This window comes from Panthera onca, chromosome B1 (genome assembly GCF_046562875.1).
Source record: "Panthera onca isolate mPanOnc1 chromosome B1, mPanOnc1 haplotype 2, whole genome shotgun sequence".
NCBI classification, from domain to species: Eukaryota; Metazoa; Chordata; class Mammalia; order Carnivora; family Felidae; genus Panthera; species Panthera onca.
Window position 1 is genome coordinate 109,311,775 of NC_138342.1, and position 18,280 is coordinate 109,330,054.

The 18,280-nt window shown below is 35.5% G+C and overlaps 1 protein-coding gene across 5 annotated transcripts in view; it reads right to left on the reverse strand.

Moving 5' to 3' along the window:
- The window catches only part of SCLT1 (sodium channel and clathrin linker 1), a 219,460-nt gene that overhangs the window by 103,153 nt on the left and 98,027 nt on the right, over positions 1-18,280 (reverse strand). For all 5 annotated transcript variants that reach the window (XR_013555142.2, XR_013555143.2, XM_078445738.2 and 2 more), the window contains 2 exons: positions 14,636-14,726; positions 3,543-3,634 (listed from right to left, as the gene is read on the reverse strand). Coding sequence is in view for 3 of the 5 variants with exons in the window: in XM_078445738.2 (XP_078301864.1) it covers positions 3,543-3,634; positions 14,636-14,726 (183 nt within the window). In the remaining 2 variants the exon portion in view is untranslated. The remainder of the gene's footprint in view (positions 1-3,542; positions 3,635-14,635; positions 14,727-18,280) is intronic.

Here is an 18,280-nt window from a genome sequence, read left to right on the forward strand (position 1 = left end):
AGTTTGAGGCAGAGGATGGAGGACACCAATGGATTTCTTTAAGAAAAGGATGTAATGGCAATGACCTCATGTGGTTGACCAGATTGAGAGTCATTTTAGAGCTTTGATAGAGTATTTAGCCAAGAATGAGTATAAAGTACATAGAAAACTTACTATGTGAAGAAATGAGATAATTAATAAGAATGTATTTCTCATTATAATGCTTGTGGTACTATACGATTTTGAAACAATGCATATATATTTTCCTGATAAAAATAAAATTAAAAATGAATAAAGCCAATTTGTAACTAATATATAAAAACCACCTTACAGAAATAATATAATTAAATAATTTTATTTGGTCAATATTAAAAAAATACTCAGATTAGTTTGAAAACATTTCATAATAAACCAAAGAGCTATAATTGTGGGAAAGATTTAAGACTTATTCTTTGTAACACTGAAGACTGCTTTATTCTTTGTGACAGTTTATTAGACTTTATTCTACCTTATTCTATTTCATTAAGACCATTAAAACAATTAAGATCCAAAAACCATTTTTTACTGTTCAGAATTCTCATCATTTGTTAGTCTAATAAGTAGACTAGTTCTCCTCCAAATACTTGTTCATTCTATTAAATCCTAAATCTTATACAAGGTAAAGGTTGAAAGTGAAAAGAATTGTGAGTTTTCTAGAAAGAAGTTAACTTTACTCTGAAAGAAGGGGAAGATTTGAGAAAGTAAAATAATAAGCATGGTGCTAGGTTCCCTATATATTCTTATCTCATTTAATCCTAAAGAAACTACAGCTAAGTGAGGTTGGTTAACTCCTCCAAGGTACAAAGACAGAATACACTACAACCAGAAATCAAAGCAACTTTGCCTCTAAATCTCAAAATCTTTCTCCTCCAACAATTTATATTCCTGTCGCCAAATAGCCTCACTTTGAAAATATCATCAAATTAATCTTCATAAAATATTAATTTCATCATGTAATCCTGACTCAAGAATCTGTAATACATCACATGAAATCCAAATTTGACTATCTCCAAGGCCCTCCATATTTTCTCCAACATATTCACTAATTTCCAATGCATGGCCTTCTATTCTACTTAAAATCGAGACCATATTTCAACATCTTTAAAGAATTTATGTATTCTATTATGCTTAGAGTAGGGATAGAAAATAAAAAGCTGAACAATGATTGGAACGAAATTCACTTTCCACCAGTCACATAACTGAAGGTTTTGTAGTCCTATTTGCATAATCTCATTTTAAAAGAAACATCAAATTTAAAAATATGAAGAGGTAACTTAGAGCAATTCAACTCATTTAACTTCTGCCTTATTCAAGCTGAGCATATACAAACCAGCAAAATATTTCCCAGAGAGAACTGTCATTCTCTGGAGGTAATTAATTCCCAGGATCCATGAATCATCTAAAAAGGGGAATGGAGGGGATCCTTTCTTTGAAAGACAAAGGAAATGGCTTAATGCTTCTCAGATGTTTGTGGCATTTAAAAGAATCACAAAGAATAATTTTAAAAATAAATAATAATTTTAATAATGCCAAAAAGCATTTACTGAGGCAAAAATGTCTTTGATTTTGTGGAACAAAGATGACCATTAAAAAGCTTATCTTTTTTTTTTTTTTAAAGTTTGTTTATTTATTTTGAGAGAGAGAGAAAGAGAGAATATCCCAAGCAGGATCCATACTGTCAGTACAGAGCCCAACATGGAGCTTGATCTCAAAAACTGTGAGATGACCTGAGCTGAAGTCAACAGTCAGACGTTTAACTGACTGAGTCACCCAGGCGCCCCCAAAACATAGCTTTTCTAACTGCAATTTCCATTAAATAAGATACATTTACACCTAAAACATACTAGCTAAATATTGTTTAGAAACACATATCAAATATACTAATAACTTTGCTTTCTCCTACATAAAATACAAGAGATTTTTAAAGTTTAAAATATATAATTGTTTTTATTCTAACAGTAATATTAGTTTAATAGCTCTAAAAGGAAGCCAATGTAACAATTTCCTTTTCAGAGGTGGCTAGCTGAATACTGGACTTTAAAAAAATATCCTTAGATTTTCTTATATAGGCAGTGATCTCTTCTTACAGAGCTATTTGGTTAGATCATATTATAGCTTTATATTAAAAGCAAAACAAAATAAAACAAGAGTAACAAAAAACCACAAACTCTCAACATTAAAAAGACAACTAAAAGCACTGCTGAATGAAAAAAAAAATGAAAAAAAACCCCCCAAAAACCTAGGTTCTTTATGATTCAATGCTATCAGAATCAAAAGGAATTGATACTCACTATTCAGTTAACTGTCTCAAGTCTCTAGCATTTTTCATAGCATAGAATAGCCACTGAGATAACAGAAATGAAAATCTACAATCACAAATTTTTTTCTCTAAGGTTAACACAAAGAAGTTCAGGAAAGCAGCAGTACAATAAATCAATCAACTGCTGAAAAGTTTAGATAACTGAAAAACAAAAACCCAAGACCCTCGTACATAAAATTATAACTCCTTTCATCACAAGTTAGTAGTTAAAATCAATTAGTTCTCAACCTGCTATGAGAAAATAATATTTTTATTACTATTCTGAAGCACAGGAAACAGAAGGTTAAGTATACTAATTTTTCTTCTGAACAAACAATAAATTAGCCATGGACTAGAATGGAGATCTTGATTTTTTTTTAATGTTTATTTATTTTTGAGACAGAGACAGAGCATGAGCAGGGGAGGGGCAGAGAGAGAGGGTGGCACAGCAGCTGAAGGAGGCTCCAGGCTCTGAGCTGTCAGCACAGAGCCTGACGCGGGGCTTGAACTCACGAACTGTGAGATCATGACCTGAGCCGAAGTCGGACGCTTAACCGACTGAGCCACCCAGGCGCCCCAAGGAGATCTTGATTTTTAATGTGCTCACGTTAGCAGGCTATTTATGAGATTCCAATCAGAGTAGATTTTTCATTTATAAACTATAAAGTAAATTTATGGGCTGTGGTCACTGTATCTTTAATGGATTACAAATGACAATTTTTAAGTCTCTTAAGGAAATAGATAGCAATTAAAAACAACCTACAGATACATTTAAAAAGTAGTCTAGACCTTCAACGACAACTGAAATTACTGCTCCAGAAGGTTCCAGGGCAAACATCTATAATGATTTCTTGGGTATTTTTTGTTCTCTTGTGTGTCTACTTAGTAAGTAGGTTCTACCAATTAGTTTTTCTATATAATTTTTACCCAACTTTTTCTGCTTTAAGATGGAAAGAACATTTTCATTTGGGGATTCACTTAACTTGACAATGACTGGGGAAAGGGTAAGACAGAAATGGTCTTTGAATATACATTCAAAATATACCAATATTTTGAACATGATTTTTTAAAATAAATAATGTCCAGTGAATCAGATTTCAAACTTACAAGTATAGTTTGTTTAGCACTATAAAATATATATTCTAGAAAATATCATAAACTGAAATTCTAATGTGGAATACCTTTTGAAGGTAACAGAGAAAGCTAGATGTATTTAACAATTTACCTTGTTTCTAATTGTTTTATACTAGATTGTAACTGCTGTAAACGCCTATCTGATGCTTCCTCTCTTCCCTGGGCAGACAACATATCCTCCTCCTAGAAAATAAAGAAATTGGAATCCTGAGTATATGAAAATATAATACATCATTATATAGCATAAAGAAAAGAATTCAGTCTATAAAGGTATTATACTTCTAGAATTTATTATGTAAGTTTAAAGAAGGGATAACAGGGGCACCTGAGTGGTTCAGTTGGTTGAGACTGACTTTCAGCTCAGGTCATGATCTTGCAGTTCACGAGTTCAGCCCCATGTTGGGCTTTGTGCTGACAGCTCAAGGCCTGGAGCCTGTTTCAGATTCTGTGATTCCCTCTCTCTCTCTGCCCCTCCCCCACTCATGCTGTCTCTTAAAAATAAACATTAAAGAAGAAACATTAATAAACATTTAAATATGAGAGCCGTCCATGAAATATGTTTCACTAAAAAAATTCTGTAGCATAGTATTTATGGTATGACTCATTTTTTTAAATATTTCTTTTTTTTTTTTTTTTTAACGTTTATTTATTTTTGAGACAGAGACAGAGCATGAACAGGGAAGGGGCAGAGAGAGAGGGAGACACAGAATCCAAAGCAGGCTCCAGGCTCTGAGCTGTCAGCACAGAGCCCGACGCGGGGCTCGAACTCATGGACCGTGAGATCATGACCTGAGCCGAAGTCGGATGCTTAACCGACCGAGCCACCCAGGCGCCCCAACTCATTTTACATTAAACAAAATTTAAGTATATGCGTGCGCGCACACACACACACACACACACACACACACACACAGAAAAAAGGTCTTTACGCTATAAATAATCTGTTACCAGTTATTACTTCCTAGGGATTTGACTGCAAGGTAATTTTGTATATCTCTTTATTGCATATTTTGTATATAAATTGTGCTTTTCTTTGTGTATTTCTATGGTATTTGCATTTTTATGAATAGCATGCACTACCCTTATAACTAGAAAAATAATAAAGTTGAATTTTTAAACAAGTAAAAAAGAAAATCAGCAATAACAGTTTAGAAACAAATCACACATATACTAAATAAAAAAGGGGGAAGAGACCTATTAATTTTATATTAGAAAAACAGTAATCAAAAGTCATTATAAGTTTCACCAATATTTCAATCTACTTCTATAGTGTAAGTCTAACAAAACACAGCACAAACTGTATGTAGATAATCAGCCTTTAGAATATGCTCTTTTAACGTGGTTATACAGCATCCTGTTATAATCACAGGATATTTCTTCTCTGACATAGCAACATTCTGAAATAAATCGGTTTGATTGGCACCACCTTAAAAAAAACCCTTGTTGATACTTCCTTGTCTTCTGTTGTATTAAACATTTTTTACATACCATTTTAATTCCATTGGCTTTTAGCTATATGTCTTTAAATTATTTTTTAGTAGTTGCTCTGGAGATTATAACATGCATCTTTATCTTATCCCAATTTATTCAGAGTTAATGTTTAACTCATAAAAAACATTTGAACCTTGCAGGAAGGTATTTATTTCCATGTATCATCCTAGTCTTTAGTGCCATTGTTATATTACATCTGTGTACTTTATAAATCCATCACATATACTGCTCAATTCTGCTTTAGTCAATTTTTTAAAAGTATTAGAGAAAAGAAAAATATGTACGTATATTATCTCATATTTATAATTATTATTGCTCTTATTTTCTCCCTATATCTGAGTTGCCATCTGGTGTCATTTCCTTTTAGCATAAAGAATTAACCATCATCATGCTTTGAAGAATAGCTCTGCTAGTGACGAGTTCTCTGTTTTGTTTATCTAAAAATGCTTTTATTTTCCCTTTATTTTTAAAAGCACAGTTTCACTTGACACAGGATTCGTAGACAGCATTTTTTTTCCTCTAGCACTTCACAGACTCTTCCAATGTTCTCTGCTTCCAAGATTGTTCTTTTTATTACTATGTTTTTAAATTTATAACCAAGTTAGTTAACATATAGTGTAATAATGATTTCAGGAATAGAATTCATTGATTCATCACTTACATATAACAGCCAGTGCTCAACCAACACATGTCCTTAATGCCTCTCACCCATTTAGCCCATCCCCCCACCCAGCACCCCTCCAGCAACCCTGTTCATCCTCCATATTTAAGAGTCTCTTATGGTTTGTCTCCCTCTCTGTTGTTGTATTATTTTTGCTTTCCTTCCCTTATGTTCATCTGTTTTGTACCTTAAATTCCATGTATGAGTGAAGTCATGTGATATTTGTCTTTCTCTGACTGATTTCCCTTAGAATAATATACTCTAGTTCCGTCCAAGTTGATGTAAATGGCAAGATTTCATTCTTTTTGGTCACTGAGAAATATTCCATTGTCTATAGATACCATATCTTCTTTATCCATCATCAGTCGATGCATTATTTCGGTTCTTTCCATACTTTGGCTATTGTCGATAGTGCTGCTGTAAACATTGGGGTGCATGTGCCCCTTCGAATCAGTATTTTTGTATCCTTTGGATACAGATACCTAGTAGTGCAATTGCTGGGCTGTAGGGTAGTTCTATTTTTAACTTTTTGAGGAACCTGCATACCGTTTCCCAGAGGGGTTGCACCAGTTTGCATTCCCACCAGCAGTGCAAAAGGGTTCCTCTTTCTCCACATCGTCGCCAACATCTGTTGTGGCCTGAAGTGTTAATTTTAGCCATTCTGACAGGTGTGAGGTGGTATCTCATTGTGGTTTTGATTTGTGTTTTCCTGCTAATGAGTGATGCTGAGCATCTTTTCATGTGTCTGTTAGCCATCTGGATGTCTTTTTTGGGAAAGTGCCTGTTCGTGTCTTTTGTCCATTTCTTCACTGGATTATTTGTTTTCTGGGTGTTGAGTTTGAGAAGTTCTTTATAGATTTTGGATACTAACCCTTTATCTGATATGCCCTTTGCAAATATCCTCTCCCATTCTGTTGGCTGCCTTTTAGTTCTGCTGATTGTTCCCTTCACTGTGCAGAAGCTTTTTACCTTGATGAGGTCCCAATAGTTCATTTTGCTTTTGTTTCCCTTGCCTCCAGAGACCTGTCAAGTAAAAAGTTGCTGTGGCCAAGGTCAAAGAGGTTGTTACCTGTTTTCTCCTCAAGGATTTTGATGGCTTCCTATCTCACGTTTAGGTCTTTTGTCCGTTTTGAATTTATTTTTGTGTGTGGTGTAAGAAAGTGGTCTCGGTTCATTCTTCTGCATGTGGCTGTCCAGTTTTCCCAACAGCACTTGCTGAAGAGACTGTCTTTTTTCCATTGGATATTCCTTCCTGCTTTGTCAAAGATTAGTCGGCCATATGTTTGTGGATCCATCTCTGGGTTCTGGGTTCTGTTCCATTGATCTGTGTGTCTGTTTTTGTGCCAGTACCATAGTCTTGATGATTACAGCTTTGTGAAATAGCTTGAAGTCTGGAAATGTGATGCCTCCAGCTTTGGTTTCCTTTTTCAGGATTGCTTTGCCTATTTGAGGTCTTTTCTGATTCCATACAAATTTTCGGATTGTTTGTTCTACCACTGGGAAGAATGCTGGTGTGATTTTGATAGGGATTACATTGCACGTGTAGATTGCTTAGACAGAATCAACATTTTAACAATATTTGTTCTTCCAATCCATGAGCATGGAATGTTTTTCCACTGTTCTGTGTCTTCTTCCATTTCTTCCATAACCTCTCCATAGTTTTCAGTGTATAGATTTTTCACCTCTTTGCTTAGGTTTATTCCTAGGTATTTTATGGTTTTTCGTGCAATTGTAAATGGGATTGATCCCTTGACTTCTTGTTCTGCTGCTTCATGCAAGCAATTTCCATACATTGAATTTATATACTGGGACTTTGCTGAATTCCTGGCTCAGTTCTAGCAGTTTTTTTGGTGGAGTCTTTTGGGTTTTCCACATAGAGTATCATACTGTCTATGAAGAGTGAAATTTGACTTCCTCCCTGCCTATTTGGATGCCTTTTATTATTTTGTGTTGTCTAACTGCTGAGGCTAGGACTTCCAACACTGTATTAAATAACAGTGGTGAGAGTGGACATCCTTGTCGTGTTCCTGACCTTAGGGGGAAAGTCTCAGTTTTTCCCAATTGAGGATGATATTAGCAGTGGGTTTTTCATGTATGGCTTTTATGATCTTGAAGTATGATCCTTAAATCCCTACTTTGAGGGTTTTTATAAAAAAATGAGGCTATATTTTGTCAAATAGTTTTTTTTTTTTTTGCACTATTGAGAGGATCATGTGTTTCCTATCCTTTGTTTTATTAATATGATTTAGCACACTGACTGATTTGCAGATTTTGAACCAGCCCTGGATACCAGGAATAAATCCCAGTGATCGTAGTGAATAATTCTTTTAATGTGTTGTTGGATCCAGTTGACTAGTATCTTGTTGAGAATTCTTGCATCCATGTTCATCAGAGGAATTGGCCTGTAGTTCTCCTTTTTAGTGGGGTCTTTATCTGGTTTTGGAATCAAGGTAATTCTGGCCTTGTGGAAGGAGTTTGGAAGTTTTCCTTCCATTTCTATATTTTGGAGCAGCTTTAAAACAATCAGTGTTAACTCTTCTTTAAATGTTTGGTAGAATTCCCCTGGAAAGCCATCCAGCCCAAGACTATTTGTTGGGAGATTTTTGATTACTGATTTCATTTCTTTACTGGTTATGGGTCTGTTCAAATCTTCTATTTCTTCCTGTTTCAGTTTTGGTAGTTATAGGTTTGTAGGACTTTGTCCATTTCTTCCAGATTGACCAGTTTGTTGGCATATAATTGCTCATAATAGTCTCATATTATTGTATTTCTGTGGTGTTGGTTGTGATCTCTCCTCTTTCATTCATGATTTTATTTACTTGGGTCCTTTGCTTTTTCATTTTGATCGATCTGGTTAGGGTTTTATCAATTTTGTGATTCTTTCAAAGAATCAGCTCCTGGTTTCACTGATCTGTTCTACCGTTTCTTTGATTTTGATATCACTGATTTCTGCTCTAACCTTTATTATTTTTCTTCTTCTGCTGGTTTTGGGTTTTATTTGCAGTTCTTTTTCCAGGTCTTTAAGGTGTAAGGTTAGGCTGTGTATTTGAGACCTTCCTTCCTTTTAGGAAGGCCTGGATTACTGTATACTTCCCTCTTATGACTGCCTTTCCTGCAACCAAGGGCTTTTGTGTTTTCATTTTTATTGGCCTCCAGATACTTTTTAATTTCCTCTTTATTTCTTGGTTAACCCATTCATTCTGTAGTTGGATTTCTCTAATCTCCAAGTATGCGTGGTCTTTCCAAATTTTTTCTTGTGGTTGATTTCAAGTTTTATAGCGTTGTGTTCTGAAAATATGCAAGGTATGATCTTGATCTTTGTGAACTTGTTGAGGGCTGATTTGTGCTCTACTATGTGATCTAGTTTGGAGAATATTCCATGTGCACTCGAGAATAATGTGTATTCTGCTGATTTAGGATGAATTATTCTGAATATATCTGTTAAGTCCATCTGGTCCAGTCATTCAAAGCCATTGTCTCTTTGTTGCTTTTCTGCTTAGATGATCTGTCCATTGTTGTAAGTGGGGTGTTGAAGTCCCCTACAATTTATGGTATTATTATCAATGAGTTTCTTTATGTTTGTGATTAACTGAGTTATATATTTGGGTGCTTTCACCTTTGGAGCATAAATGTTTACAACTGTTAGATCTTCTTGGTGGATAGACCTCTTATGATATAAAGCTCTTCTTCATCTCTTTGTTATAGTCTTTATTTTAAAATCTAGTTTGTCTAAGTATGGCTACTCTAGCTTTCTTTTGGCGACCATTAGCATGACAGATGGTTCACCATCCCCACTTTCAATCTGTATTGAAATATACATGTGTCTTATTTTTTTATCTATATAGATGTGTCTTGTTTTCTTATCCATTCTGATACCCTATGTCTTTTGATTGAAGCATTTAGTCCATTGACATTAAGAGTGAGTACAAAAAGATATGAATTTGGTGCCATTATGTTTCCTGTGAAGTTGGGAGTTTCTGGTGATACTTTCTGATCCTTTGTAGTCTTTGTTGCTTTTGATCTTCTTTGTTTTGGTTCATCTTTTCTCCACTCAAAGACTCCCCCTTAAAATTTAGTGGTTTAGTGGTCACAAATTCCTTCAGTTTTTGTCTGGGAAACTCTTTATCCCTCCTTCTATTTTGAATGATGGCCTTTCTGGATAAAGATTTCTTGGCTGCATAATTTTCTGATTCAGCATATTGAATATATCCTGCCACTCCTTTCTGGCCTGCCAAGTTTCTGTGGATAGGTCTGCTGTGAATCTAATCTGTCTTCCCTTATAGGCTAACGACTTTTTTTTCCCTCTCTGCTTTCATAATTCTTTCCTTGTCTGTTTATCTTATGAATTTGACTAAGATATGCCTTGGTGATGATTGGTTTCTGTTGAATCTAATGGGAGTTTTTTGTGCTTCTTGGATTTTGATGTCTATGTCCTATCCCAGATTAGGCAAGTTTTCCACTGTAATGTGCTCACATAACCCTCTGTCCCTTTTCTCTCTCTTCATCTTCTGGGACTCCTATGATTTGGATGTTATTCCTTTTTAATAAGTCACTAAATTCTCGAAGTCCTGCATCGTTCTCTCTTGCCTTTGTTCCCCTCTATTTTTCTGCTTCATTATTCTCCATAATTCTGTCTTCTGTATCACTGATTTGCTGCTCTGCTTGTCCATCCTTGCCACTGTGGCATCCATTAGAGATTGCATCTTTGTTGTAGCATTTTTAATTTCATCCTGACTAGATTTTACTTATTTTTTTCCCCCATAGATAGGATTCAATGCTTTTTAAACCCCAGCTAGCCTTCCTGTTATTGTGGTTCTAAATTCTAGTTCAGACATCTTGCTTATATCTGTACTGATTAAGCCCCAGGCTATCATTTTTTCCTGTTCTTTCTTTTGTGGTGAATTCCTTCATTTGGTCATTTTGGAGGAAGAAAAAATTAACGAAATAAAAAATAAAAATTTTAAATTTAAAAACAAAACAAAAAGTCAAATAAAGGAAGCTAAATCCTAGGTATGTTTGGTCTGCTTCTGGAAAGAAGCGTGATAGACTATAGAAAAAAAAGGAAAGAGAGAAAAAAAAGGTAAGATAAAATTTAGAAATTAAAAAAATGTAAATAAAATAGAAGAAAATGAAATAAAGTGAAATAGAAAATTTACAATAAAATAAAAAATTAATTTTTTAAGAAAAAATAAAATAAAAATAAAATTTTCTCTTACTGTATGCAAGAAAAGGAAAAGGAGGAAAAAAACAAAGAAAAAAAACAATTTAAACAAAGACAGAAGAAAACAAACAAGTATATGAACCAGCAAACAGAATGAAACCTGAATGAAGTTACATCCAGTTTCCTCTAGAACTATGAAACACTCTATAAAGCATTCAGAGACTTGTGCTGGTCTTCTAGGGGATGTGTTGGGAGGGCATAGCTGGGCGGGGCTTAGTGTAACGGCTCCATTCTCCACTAGGTGGCACCACTTAACTTAATGGGGTGGATCAGTGTGGCTAGTATGCACACATGCATGTATACAGTAATGGTGGAAATGGCTTTGCCTAGCTTCCTAGTCTGGCACAGGAACTCTGCATTCTAACCAACCTATGATCAAGTACCCCTCCTTTGTCTTAGGCCTCTGTCTACTCTGCAGCTTTATCCTGTCTGTGTCCAAGTTGTCAGCCTGCCAGGCAGCACCTCCCTCCATAGTTTTATCGCAGACATGGCTGTGTTTTAAAATCCCTCACTTCAGAGAACCCTGGGGCTTGGACCTGCTTCAACTCTCTCAGGCAGGGTCTCACTGATCAATGGCTGGGCACCAGCTTGCCTGAGAAAACGATTGTGTTATTGCGCAGCAGGAGAGGTTCTGAGATTGTGGCAATTCAAACACACAGCTGGTACCAGGTTTCACTGCACTCTGGTGTCTGTCTCAATACCAGCAAAGGTGGCTGCTCTCCGGGGTCCGCTGGGACCTTTGCCTGTGGGGAGGCTGTATGGACCCTGCCTAATGCTCTCCAAGCAGGGGAACCACTTCGCTCCGTGTAGCACATGGACCCCTCAGACCCCATTGCCTTCTTCTGGGGATTTGCCCTTTTTCCTCACCAGACCACCGCCCAGCACTGGGCTCTGGAATTTCAGACTTTGTGCTCTAATGTTTATAGAATCCTAATGGTATTGAAACCCTCTCCTTTCTCCCCATAAGTCATTTTGGGGAACAGATTTCTTATTCAGCCCCTTGTGAGAGTTTTCACTCTTTGTCTTTCTCTCCAGCTACTTTCAGGGGGAGTACTTTTCCTGCGCTCTCCCTAGGCGCCACACTCTCCCCTGCCTTTCCCTGTCCTCTGCAAAAACAGCTTCCTACCATTCGTGGCTGTTCTTTCCCTCAGTCCACCCCTCCACACCACATACCTGTCGAGTTCTGTGGCTCCAGTTATGCAGATTGTTGTGTTAAACCTCAGATCAGTTTCCTAGATGTGCAAAATGGCTTGGTGGTGATGTATTTGCGTTTCACTGTCGAGACAAGATGAGAGCTTCCATGCTACTCTGCCATCTTGAACTCCTTCTGCTTCCACATTTCTTAATTAGAAGGCAGCCATTACTCTTATCACTGTTCCCATGTTCATGCCATTTTTCTGTTGCTGCTTTCAAGTTTTAGCTTTATAACTGGTTGTCAGTGTTGTCATGATGTGTCTAGAAGTAATTTTCTTTGTGTTTATCTCACCTGTTTACCACCAAATTTTGGAAGTTTTCAGCCATTATTTCTTTAGATATCTTTTCTGTTTCCCTCCCTTCCACAATTCCAATTACACTCTTGTTGGCTTGCTTCATATTTTCACATAGATCTCTGAGGACTTGTTCACTTTTCTTCCACGTTTTAAATTCTGTTTTTTGGACAGGAAAATTTATGTTGATCTTTCTTCAAGTTCATTGCTTATTTCTTCTGCTTTTCCCAATCTATTCTTGAACCATCTAATAAAATTTTTATTTTGGTTGTTATACTTTTGATCTCCAGAATGTCTTTTTTTTTTTTTAAGCTTATTTATTTTGAGAGAGACAGAGACAGCATGAGTCAGGGAGAGGCGGAAGGAGAGGGAGACAGAGAATCCCAAGCAGGTGTAGAGCCTGATGCAGGGCTCGGACTCATGAAACCATGAGATCATGACCTGAGCCAAAACCAAGAATTGGACGCTTAACCAAGTGAGCCATCCTGGCACCCCTAAACTCCAAGATTTCTATTTTTAAAATTATTTTCTATTTCTCAGTAAAAAATCTCTTTCTGCTCCTTCACTGAAACCTTATTTTACTGTAATTTAATTCTTTGAACACATTTATAACAGATTATTTGAAGTCTTTGCGTGCTGAATCCAAGAGCTGGGCCTGCTAAGAGTGAGTTTCTATGGACTGTTTCCCTGACCCCAACTCTGTCAGTCACACTTTCCCGTCAAGGAAGTTTTGGTTGAAAACTGGAAAATATAGATAATACATTGGATTCTATTTTGTTGAGCATTACTGGCTTTTTTGTGAGTAGGCAATTATCTTGCTTAGGTGCAAACTCTGAAATGTTTCCCCTACGGTAGGAGCAGCTGCCAACTCTGATCACTTATTTGTTTCCACTGTTTGTTTTTGAACTAGGCTTCCTAGAAATTCTCCTGTACCTGCCTAATAGGAGGATCTGTCAAGTTTGGGCAGAGGAAGGACTCATTCTCTTCATGATTTTGTTGCTATTATAGATTCCTCTGTAATTTCTAGCTGCTCTGGGTTCTGTCCTTTGATACTTCAAACATTAAGTCTTCAGCTTTCTGTTGCCTGAATAGCACACATTTCAGGAATGCACTCAATTACAGAAAGCAGCAAACTCAAATATCTAGTTCCATACAGCTCTATCTTTCAAGAGTAGATTGCTTTCAGGTCTACTGCCTACTTCTTCACTGGACTCCCTGTCCCACTCCACTATGCATAGTTTGGCTGTTAGACACGGATTTGGTCAGAATTTGTACTCAGAATTTAGGTCTCTCTCTTTTTTGTATTTCTTTTGCTGCTAATAATTTTTCTTCAAATTTTCAACTGCTTTTCCAGCCTTAAACATTGATTTTGGCCATTTTAAGTCCATATAAACCTGTTGTTTCCTCAAGTCACAACTATGGGGATTGGTGAAACTCTCAGGTCAGAAATTAAAAAACTTATAATTCACACCTCTTTCAGTGTTTTTCTGTTTTGGGACATGTTCCAGTGTTTGAAAGAATGTATCCAATTTTCATAACTGTTATCTATGGGAAGTTTTGCAAGTCTTTCATGAATCTACCATTACTAGAAATATGTAAGCAACTTTTACAGATTAAGAAATAAGGCTTAGAGAAGTTACACAGCTAGTAAGTACCAGAGCTAGACTTTTTAATAATTAGACCCACCTAAATCTAAAGCCTGACCATTCCTTGACTCTCGTGAAATGTCCTTATTACACATAAAAAAAACAATTTCTTATGCCAATAAGTATTTCTAAAAATAATACAAAATGTAGTATTAAATGCTTCTCTTCATTTACATATTCCCAATTAATCAAATTTGATCTTGCATTAATATGTCTTTTAGTAATGATGTGTTTATGAATGATTACTGTTTTATTAACTCAGGATAAAGTAAATGGAAAGAAGTTATCTCCAAAATTATACTTTAGCTTCCTAATTTCATATTTCATATTTAGGGCAACAGAATTTTTTTTAATGTTTATTTTTGAAAGAGAGAGAGAGAGAAAGAGAGTGCAAGCAGGAGAGGGGCAGAGAGAGAGGGAGACACAGACCCAAAGCAGCTCCAGGCTCTAAGCTGTCAGCACAGAGTCCGATGCGGAGCTCAAACCCACAGACCGTGAGATCATTACCTGAGCCAAAGTCAGACGCCCAACCGCCTGAGACACTCAGGCACCCCTCAAAATGATTTTTAATTCATTTTCCAGCAATTGTCTTCAGTACCTAATCCAAAATAGTTTAATAACAAAATTCATAGAAAACTAAGCTATAGGCTACCAACTGCCCTAAAAAGAGGCAAATACCTTCTTTTGCATGTGTCCTTGAAGATCTTCAGTTACTTTGGTTAACTCATCCACTTTTGCTGCTGCACTTCTCAGATCTAACTTGGCTTGCCTAAAATAGAAATTAAATTAATAAACACTTTTCACAGACCATAAATAATTAAAAGTATTAGAAAAGAAATCCAAATATGATAAAATCAGTACTAACTCTAGTGCACCTAAAAATGGATCTAAGAGGTAGATACTAAAAGAGCCCTTTATTACTAATAAAATGCATGTGGAAGAGAGTGAAAAGGAAAAATATCACTAAAGGGCAAGGGTATAAAGTGAGAGTTATTACTACTTTATTTGGAAAAATTATATTTCATACTCAAATGATTCATATTTCATGAAAAAGTACTTTATCATCTTAATAAATTACCCAACAAGAATGACAGTATTAAGTAGAATATAGCTATGGTAATTTCTTGAATTTATAGAGTTGAAGAAGTATCACTAATTGGCTTTTCTATAAAAATGAACCAAAGCTTCAGTGCCTTAATCATTCCTTAAACACCAGACGTATTATATAGCCACCGAACATAACGAATTCAAATATTTGTCTTGAGATAGTATAATAGTTATTAATGTTTTCAGAAATTTAGTGGCAAAGGACAAAAATAACAAATTTACTGAATGTTCTGTTACTGTCAAGTTTCAGTATCTTGACTCCCCATAGAAAAAGATATTAGGATAGAGAGACTTTCTGAAACAGATAAAAAATATTTTTAATATCCTACCAATTAAGCACTAAGTATGAATACAAAACACCTGGGTTATGTAAAAAAAATACATTTTTAGGAACAAAACTACTTTAGTATAGGAACTGACCATATTTATTTGTTAATTATAGTTTATGTAGGTATTAAATATAAATCATATTAGTGCTGTTGAACCTAAAAAAACTATTTGATGGAAAATTCATAATAAATGTTAACTGATTTACTTTTGGCTAACAGTATTTATAATTACATTCTGATTGGCATAAAACAATAGGAAATAAAAATCTAATAATAGCTAAAATGTATCAGATAATCATTATATACCAGGAACTGTCCTAAATTCTTTGCAATCATCTCACTAATATAATTAACTCTCTCTGTGAATTAAGTACTATTGAGACTATTCTATCAAACTAAAGTCAAGAGAGTGAAGTTGACAGAGATTTACCAACTTGCCCAAGGATTCACAAATTAAACATGAAACTGGTATTTAAACAGAAACTGTCTACAAAAAGTGGTCTCAAGAATATAAAATTAAGCATTTTAGGGAAATGCTTTTATTTTTAAATAAATCCAATTTATGGGGCGCCTGGGTGGCTCAGTCGGTTAAGCGTCCGACTTCGGCTCAGGCCATGATCTCATGATTGGTGGGTTTGAGCCCCACATTGGGCTCTGTGCTGGCAGTTCGGAGCCTGGAGCCTGCCTCGGATTCTGTGTCTCCCTCCCCTGCTCATGCTCTGTCTCTCTCTCTCTCAAAAATTAACATTAAAAAAATTTTTTTAATAAAAAATAAACCCAATTTATAAAAATCTGAATTTATCAGACATGAAACAGACCTTTCTACTTGCAAAATGGATCACCAAACAACAAAGCTAAAACCAAGACCACCTTAAACCAACACATTTAAAATCTACCTTAAGTTTAGAGATAATTTCAGGACAGCAACTAATAAATGTATTAATAAATGAACCTACCAGTTATAATATGCTATATACTTTAATTTTTTAAAAATGTTTATTCATTTAAGAAAAATTTTTTATGTTTATTTTTGAGAGACATAGAGACAGAGCATGAGTGGGGGAGGGGCAGAGAGATGAGACAGAGAATCCGAAGCAGGCTCCAGGCTCTGATCTGTCAGCACAGAGCCTGAAGCGGGGCTTGAACCCATGAACCATGAGATCATGACCTGAGCCAAAATAGGACGCTTAACTGACTGAGCCTCCCAGGCACTCCTACATTCTATATATTTTGAAAGGAAAAACTTAAGGAGTAAGATATTTAGGTAGCAATGATAAAACTGGATACATTCTAAAGAAGCATAGCACCCACACTGATTTGGTTTTCTTACCTTCAGATAGAGGATAATAATGCTTATTCTATTTATTTCATAGGTTGCTGAACAAGACAAAATAGATAATGTACATCAAGTACACTATAAACTATAAACAAATGCAAGCTTATGGCATGATTAAGAAAAAAAAAAAACTATTGGTTAGAGACACAATCAGAATAGGGTGCAATATGGAAAACCCTAGAGTCACGAACCCAGTTCTGTCACTAACTAGTAATGTAGGCCTAATGCAATTCACTTGATAACAAGACTGTCTCAGCTATCTCACATCCAACAACAAGGAAGTGGTTGGCCAATCTTCAAAGACCAAAACCCTAAATAGATGGTCTCCTGATTCTAATTTTCCTAATGATTCTAATTCTAAAATTATCTTTCAATTGTATTCCATTTCCACTTCATGGCCCAACCTTTGGCCCCATCATTACTTCCCACAACTATTCCACTACTTTCCAAAGTGAAGGCTTCACTGTGGGTCTCCTCCTTAATTCATCCTCTATAATGCATCTTCTCTGCAAATAAAAGGTATCTAGTGGCAAAAATTCGTGTTTAATAACATTTTCTGAATTTCCTACTTACTTCTTTGGGCACACAATCAACTCCTCTACATGGCATAAAGGTTAGTCATCACCTGGCCTCAAAAAGTCCCATATTTTACCAATTCCCTTCACATAATTTATGTTTCAAATATAACAGAGCACAAACTCACTGTTTCTTGAAACACATCATTGTCTATTTTCTTACATGTTTGACTGGCCTAGACTTCTTCCTCTTTTTCTGAAACGTTCCTCAATCATCTTCAAGACATAGGTCAAAATCTCCACATCTCAAGTCTTCCTTAACTTCTAGTCAAAAGGCCCTATAATGCCAGTCTGCAAATTACATAATACTTTGTATGTTATTAACACCTACTCGCTTGTGGAAATGTGAATTTATAAAAAAAATATGGAATATAAGATCATTAAAGGCAAAAATCACATTTTACTATTTTTTAAAATCTAAGGAGATAGCACAGTGCTTGGCATATAGTAGACAAGTAAAAGTCATAAATGAATAAAAGAGCATAAAAGGAGGAAATAAAGAGTAACAGGTACAATTATATCTTGACATTTAACTTAGGTCCCTCATATCCAATTTAATATTCATGTGTGGAAATCTTAGAATAATAATTTTATGAACTCTTCTAAATATATACTATCTCATTTGAAATAGAAATCTCTCTTCTACATAAATCAAAGAAAAAAATTCCTGCAATGGTCTTAAGAATTTTTTTTTTCAGTCATTAAAAGGAGCAATCCCTATCAAAATCACACCAGCATTCTTCCCAGTGGTAGAACAAACAATCCAAAAATTTGTATGGAATCAGAAAAGACCTCAAATAGGCAAAGCAATCCTGAAAAAGGAAACCAAAGCTGGAGGCATCACATTTCCAGACTTCAAGCTATTTCACAAAGCTGTAATCATCAAGACTATGGTACTGGCACAAAAACAGACACACAGATCAATGGAACAGAACCCAGAACCCAGAGATGGATCCACAAACATATGGCCGACTAA